At 39.8% G+C, this 7429-nt stretch overlaps 1 protein-coding gene across 1 annotated transcript; it reads right to left on the bottom strand.

The window, feature by feature from the left end:
* Window positions 1-5958: 5958 nt before the first annotated feature.
* LOC129072809 (L-lactate dehydrogenase A chain-like) lies at window positions 5959-7103 on the bottom strand. The gene has a single exon (XM_054576394.1). It carries the CDS (start codon window positions 7021-7023, stop codon window positions 6076-6078), a length of 948 nt encoding a protein of 315 aa, XP_054432369.1. The 5' UTR covers window positions 7024-7103; the 3' UTR covers window positions 5959-6075.
* Window positions 7104-7429: the final 326 nt, after the last annotated feature.

The raw sequence follows: 7429 nt of genomic DNA, 5'->3' as shown, positions 1-7429 counted from the left end.
GGTGTCAGAGTTGAAGAAGTAGTTTTGGAAAAGACATCACCATATATGGTGTCAGGAGTAAAAAACCTCTTATTCCATTGTTTATTCTGGCTATCACATCACATTGATCATTAGTCCCTTTAAACTGGCTTCAATATCCTTCACCCTATTGCCTTTTATGCCACCATATTAATTTGTTCTACAAATATTGAAATCTCATTATGTGCCAGGCACTTTGCTAGGACCTAGGGTACAGTGATTAGCAAAACTAGATATAAATCCCTGCTCTCCTAAGACTGGTCGTGGAAACAGACATCCAACAAAGAATGCCACGCACAGATAGATAACTGCTGTAAATGGGAGGTATAATGTGCCATGATTGTTCTCATCAGAAAGAGCATGACACACTTTCCTGAGAAAGCTGAAATCTGAAGAACTGTAGGAGGATAAGTAAGTGAAGATGTGGGAGTGGGTAAACTTAGACCTTGTTTCTTGCAAAGTCTTCTGAGTGTGAGAATTCTTTATCTTTAATCTCCACTTTCAGCACCTTCCTCTTCTAGATTTCCACCCCCTCCCACAATTTGGTTCCTGTTAAGAGCCTCTCAGAATACGCTCAGAACACCATCAGAAGAAAACATCTATTTTTTAAAAAAAACAGGTAACAGTATTAGATGCTCATTAAAGAAAGACCCCTAAATTCTCATAATTAAGTACTGCCGTCCTAATCATTTTCCCTCTCCCTTCCCATGATGACCCCCAAGTGGGTGCACCTGGCAATCATCCAGCTAGGGCCTCAGTGATTTTGAAAATACTAGAGGGATGAGCCAAGACTGTAGGATGACAGTGGAAGCAACTTACTTTTCTGCCTAGAGATGTCTTCACCGAGATGTAGCAAAGGTTTGAAAGGAGGAGGGAAGAGGAGGAGGACTCTAGGAGGAGGGAACCACACCCACAAAGGCACAGAGTTGTAAAAGAACACCACAAATTTGCAGGGCCTGGAGCAGGAGGCAGTTTAGAAATCTCTTAAATAAGTCAGGAAAACATTATAATAAATAGTGCAATTAAATAAGCTTTTTATAAATAGGAAGAACTAAACTTTAGTTAATATAAAAGTCGCACACATAGAACTCCTCATTTGTCTAAAATCCTTGATAGATGAGTTGTTACTACATGTATTGATCTGAAATCTGCAACTGTCCTAAGTTCCAGAAACTTTAATTCCTTAGAATCTGTTTATTTTCCTGGTGTGGGGAAGGAACAAATTTTTCTCTATCTTCAGCATTCTGCTGGCTAGTCTAATAATCAGATAGACATTAGCCAGATTAGCAAAAGAAAATAACCATATTTAATACATACATATGCATGGGCATCCCACGTACATGAGAATGTCAGAGACCTCAGAGAGTTTTAGAAATATTGTAGAAAGGGAATACGGGTGGTATAAGACATCCTGAGTTAAGGATGAAGGAAGGTGCCTTAGGGGATGATAAGAGCTGACCTTTAGTAAAAAGGAGATTGCCTTGCCCTGTAGATAGGTTAGAAGAAGTTATCTCTGATAATCTCTTAAGGGGAAGAATCTAATTGAAATTCTTCTAGGTAAAGAAAGGGAGGGGCAGAAGTTTACCTTGAGCCTGCAGTTAAAGTTGCCTTTGGCTCAAAACAATCTGCATATCACGGTAGCACACCTTGGGGTAACCCGTTCTAGACCCTCACACTTGCACACTTTATTTATTTTCTTTCCCAATTTTATTGACTTCCAAGTGTTACTCTTCTATCTTGCTTACCATATAGAATGGTCTTTGTCAAAGGATTTTTACATCTTTCCAGTCTGTCGTGGGGATTCAGAATGAATCACCCCAAGGTGTGCTTCGATAGTATAGGGATCATTTTTTATCTAAAGGGCTCAAGAGAAACTTCTGTCCCTCCCTTAACATACTAGAAGAACTTGAATTAAGGGCCCTCTCCATAATAAGAGATTATCGGGGATAACTTGTTTTGACCTACCTACAGGGCATGGCAAACTTCTGTTTACTAAACATCTGCTCTTTTGCCCCTGCCTGGACCTTTTGAAACTCCCAGAGTCCCTAGCATCACCTTGCCCCTAGCTCACGAGGTCTTATATACCTTGATCCCTCTTTCTATTTCTGAACGTTTACACATGTGGCATCTCTGACTCTCATGTACGTGGCTCCCATACATGTGTATGTATAAATTTTGTTATTTTCTCTTGCTAATCTGTTTTACATCTATTTGATAAATAGACTACCCAAAAGAACACTGCAGGTAGAGGAAAGTTTCTTGCTTCTCCACACCATGATGTGGTTGACTAAGAACTTGTTTTAGCTTACCTCCTTTTCAGTTTCCCTCCAGTTGCTGAACGGGAACTTATATACCTGAAATGACATATGGCAAGAGTTACAGGAAAAAATGATGAAAAAACATTTTCAGCCTATTGAGAGACCCAGTCACCAAAAGGTTCTTTCATAAAGTACACATCTGGAGGGTAAAACACATGTTTCTGCAATATTTTTGATTAAACAAGTTGTATAGTTCTCTATTGCCATATTATGAAGCAGATATTCCTACACACAACTGTCCTCAATGGATAAAGACAAACTTTTTCCTTTCTTGAAATTGAGAATGTTGCAAAAACAGTTTCATTATGTATGAAGAAAATAGGAACTAACATTTATTAACATACATATTATGCTAGGGTCTGTAGCTAGGGTAGGTGCCATCTGATGCTATCTTATTTAACCAGCTATCAGTGTGCCTAAATGGGGAGATGGTCATACAAGTTTAGTATGGCAACAAACTTCAGACTTCAGGTAACCTCTTGCCTTGATTCTTAAGGGAGTACTTTAGTGGTCACTTAGTTAATTAACAGCCAAGTGAGCTGTGATCCAGGTTCCTGATCCTCAGTCGAGTGCTCTTTCCGCAACACATTGTGAGTCTCATGACATTTATCTTCTTGTCATTTTTCTCTTCGTTCTCCCTCCTCCCCTCTTTCTTTTTCTTTTTCTTTTCTGTTTTTTTTTTCTTTTTATCAAATTTATTGCGGTGACACTGGTTAACAACATTATAATGGTTTCAGGTGCACAATTTTAAAATTTCTTTCTTTTTTTAAATGCTGTAGTTATCTTTATTCTTTGAAAATGGGATTTTTGAGGCCTTGGCTGGGTAGGTCAGTTGTTTAGAGTAACCTCCAGATTATGCCAAGGTTGTGTGTTTGATCCCCAGTAAGGGCACATACAAAAACCAACCAATGAATGCATAAATAAGTGGAACAACAAATCAATGTTTCTCTCTCCCTTCCTCTCTCTATAAAATCAATAAAAAAAGAAAATGGGAAGTTTTAAATCATCCTTCAACATCTTAATTCAACATTTATCTAATGATTGTCTTATGCAAGCTAGACATGACATGCTGTGTATTTTGTTGACACAGCAAGGTAAGCTATATAGAGATAACTAAAAGAGAAAGCAGTGCATAAGTGCTTTGTGAGTGACTTCTATAGGATTTCAGAGATGGGTTGGGGCAGCTGGCCTGGGACTTAGGGCTTTTGAGGAATGGAAAAGATTTTCATAAAGAACTAAGAGCTGAGGGGAGAAAAAGAATTCTAGGTAATATGAAGAGCAATAATAAGGAAATGGAGGAAGGGAACATGTTGAAGAGATGTCAAGTAGGAATCATATGTGTTAGAGGAGAAAATGGAAGAAAAAACTGAGAACACAGACTGTGCTGTTTATGCGGCAGGACAAGGGACCCTTTATATTATCAAGCCTTGAGTAGCTAAAATATAAATAGGATGGAACCTCCAAGTCAGGTGTCATGGAAGCTGTAGGCAGGTCACCTAGAAGCTGACTGCAAATGGGTGAAAGTCAACCCAAGGGGAACTCAAGGTTTCTGTCCTTCATTGCAAAGAAAAAGGAACTCAGAAGGGGGTCTAGAACAAAATGGATATTTTATAGAAACACTGATTCTGCAGGAAATTCTGCTGGAGGAATAAAGTCATTATACAATAAATGGAAGTGGGCTGAGAGACTATTTTCCCCATCAGCATTGCTTATCTCTGGGAATGTTCGGTTTTGGTTAGCTCCTGTAATGGTCTTATCTTTTCACCTCTTCTCTGCTTACCCAAGCATTATTAGTGCTTGGGATATTCTTAAGTCCGAAGGACAAAAGTATTTCCTTGGGGAGCCCACATTTCCTAGTCCAGCTGCTGGAGCAAAAGACGCAATAGGATTTGGGGGCCAGTGTGAGCTAGCAATAAAAAGTGGGCATTTGCCAGAACTGCCCTTTTTGCATCTGTCTGGTGAGAAGCTTGTGCAGCTGCACGCATGATTCAGGACCCTGGTCAGACAGTTTCCACATAGCTGTGCGTGATTAGCATGTGGTGTGGTCACCCAGGGGACTAGCATTAAGGAAGCAGGATTTCATGGCTGGTACTCTTGCTGAGAGCGGATCTTGCTCAAAGCTTCAGGTAGAGATTACCAATAGTCAGAGGTACCAGAAAAAGTACCCTTGAAAAGCTCAAGACTACAAAGGCACCTAGGTGCACATTGGTGCAGCTCCGTACTCGTGCTGGGAGCGGAACCTGGCCTTGGCTGGCACTCACTTCTTGGACTATAACAGTCTCAGCTGCAGAAGCCTGGAATCTGAAGAAATGCCAAGCCAAATGTGACGCACATATCTTCTTTAAAATGAAGCCTGCCGTGATGAGTAGAGCTGCCCACAGTTAATTTAGGAGTCAGGAAATGGAAATGCTAAGAGAATGGCGTGGATCTAGAGCCCTGGAAAGGTATTTAATTTACAGGAAGGGAGGAGGCCTGTCAATGACCTAGAGGAGAGATGTCGGTATTGTAAATTCTTAGTTTTGCTAATTCACAGTGGCATTTAGGTCTAAGCGCCTCCTGGGAGGGCAGACAGCCTACGCAAGTGTTGGACTTACCCTAGCCTTATTTTTTCTACATACATTCAGAAGGCATTTTTCCTCTGTTCCCTTCTACATTTCAGTTATAGGAGCCACATTATTATTCTAGCATGCAACTGACTTTCTAATATGAAGACATATGTGTTCCAACCCAAATAATTTCTTATTCTATCGCTTACATCTAACTTTTCTCAATTTATTAAATAACATTTATTTTAAAATCTCATTATAAAATTCATGATCAATGAACACACACAAAACAACACAATATAAAACAAAAATTAGCCATAATTCTATGACTCAAAGATAAGCACTATTAACATTTTGGTGTTATGTGCTTTCACTGTTTCTTACTAAGTATGTACATATTTTAACATTAAAATCATAATATTCTGTTCTGTAGCTTTTCCCCCCCTTAATAATCTGTTTGTGGGACTATTTCTATGGCAATAAATAATTTACATCATGATTTTTCTTTATAGTTTTTTATTTTACAATATCCTTGTTGTGAGCTTAGAAAATGGAGAAAAATTATACCAAAGAAAATGTCAGCTAGAATTCTGTCATCAGATATTAATTGCTTTTTTTTTTTAATCTTAATATATTAACAGAGTAGTCACTGTTCAAGGTTTATTTGGTGTTTTCGTTGGTATGACACTTAGATAGTTGGCTGCATTATTTATATGTAGACTTTGTTTTTACATCATATGGCCATGTATAGTAATCTGATTCATAGAGTACACAAAATAAGATCCTGAAGAACAGTTAGGCACAAGTCATGCAATACTGGATTTATACATTGGATCCCAGGATGTGATTGACTGGAGAGAAAAAGTTGGACTAGGCACGTTGGATAAAGGAACCACACGTTATATAACACACAGTGAACACACATCTAGTTTGAAGGGCACCTGCAGCGTGTGCTGCATTGGCAGTGGTGCCCTTGAGGAGGTGGCACTGTTTCTCACCAACCAGTTCAGGACCACACAAGGTGAGTACCATCCAGCATCAGGACAGAGATGCAGGGTTTTATGAACCATTACTATTTCTATCTTTAGGAAATCGATGTTTTTAGTCATAGATCAGATAAAAGGGACACTATGCACAATCTCCAACTAAAATCCTGTTGTAGCCTAGGCAGTGAGGGGGTACATTAGGAGACTCTAAAACTGCAGCTCCTTCTGGGTCCCCCAAAGTGTATCTGCACTCTTCTTCAAACGGGCCTCTTCCTCAGGTGTCAGAGTCACCTTCACGACATCTGAGATTCCATAGAGACCCTTGATCATGGTGGAAATTGGATGCACCCGCCTAAGATTCTTAATCATACTTTCTGCTAAATCTGCCACGGATAGTCCAATGGCCCAGGATGTGTAGCCTTTCAGTTTGATCACCTCATAAGCACTCTGAACCACCTGTTTGCCAACTTCTTTCCACTGTTCCTTGTCTGCATCAGTGCCCAGATCAGGGTGCAGAGTCTTCAGGGAGACACCGGCAACGTTCACTCCACTCCACACAGGCACACTAGAGTCTCCATGCTCCCCAAGGACCCAGCCATGACAGCTTAATGGGTGAACATCCAGCCTTTTCCCCATTAGGTAAGGGAACCCGGCTGAATCCAGATTGCAACCACTTCCAATAACACGGTTTTTCGGAAAGCCACTTATCTTCCAAGCCACGTAGGTCAAGATATCCACTGGATTGGAAACAATAAGCAACTTGCAGTTGGGACTGTATTTTACAACATTAGGAATGACGAATTTAAAGATGTTCACGTTACGCTGGACCAAATTAAGACGGCTTTCTCCTTCTTGTTGACGCGCCCCAGCTGTGACAATAACCAGCTTGGAGTTTGCAGTCACATTATAGTCTTTGCTAGAGACAATTTTTGGTGTTCTAAGGAAAAGGCTGCCATGTTGGAGATCCATCATCTCTCCCTTTAATTTGTCTTCCATGACATCAACAAGAGCAAGTTCATCTGCCAAGTCCTTCATTAAGATACTGATGGCACAGGTCATGCCAACAGCACCAACCCCAACGACTGTAATCTTATTCTGGGGGGTTTGTTCTTCCTTTAGGAGATTCACAATCAGCTGATCCTTGAGAGTTGCCATTTTGGACTTAGAGCCGAAAGGAATCGGGTGTGCACGGCGGAGGGGTCTCGGTGGTGCGCAGCGCTGGATCCGGACTTGGCGGTAGCGGCTCTGGTACTTACTAATTGCTTTTGATACTTTAGTTTATATCCTGGCAATCTGTGTTTTGTTCTGGCAATCTGTTCTTTAAAGTTTCATAAATAGTAAGTAATGCAATCTTACTACAAAATTTCAAAAACTACAAAAATATTTTATTCTTTTTCTTTGCATGTAATAATCACTTCGTTGTTTCCTATAATAAAATTTTAATCTACTCATATATATTTTAATTAAATACAGAAAAGTATAGAAGGCATAAGTCACATTATACTATCCAGAGGCAGCTATTATCAAAATTTTAGTAATTTTTCAGATAATTTTCTTTGCT

The sequence above is a fragment of the Pteronotus mesoamericanus genome, unplaced genomic scaffold (genome assembly GCF_021234165.1).
Source record: "Pteronotus mesoamericanus isolate MK-2021 breed Mesoamerican mustached bat unplaced genomic scaffold, CSHL_Meso_final contig_33, whole genome shotgun sequence".
Lineage (NCBI taxonomy): Eukaryota > Metazoa > Chordata > Mammalia > Chiroptera > Mormoopidae > Pteronotus > Pteronotus mesoamericanus.
This window is presented reverse-complemented; position numbering and strand designations above follow the sequence as displayed.

Excerpts from the sequence above, each read along its gene's own strand:
- LOC129072809 (XM_054576394.1), bottom strand. The coding sequence starts at position 7,023 with ATGGCAACTCTCAAGGATCAGCTGATTGTGAATCTCCTAAAGGAAGAA.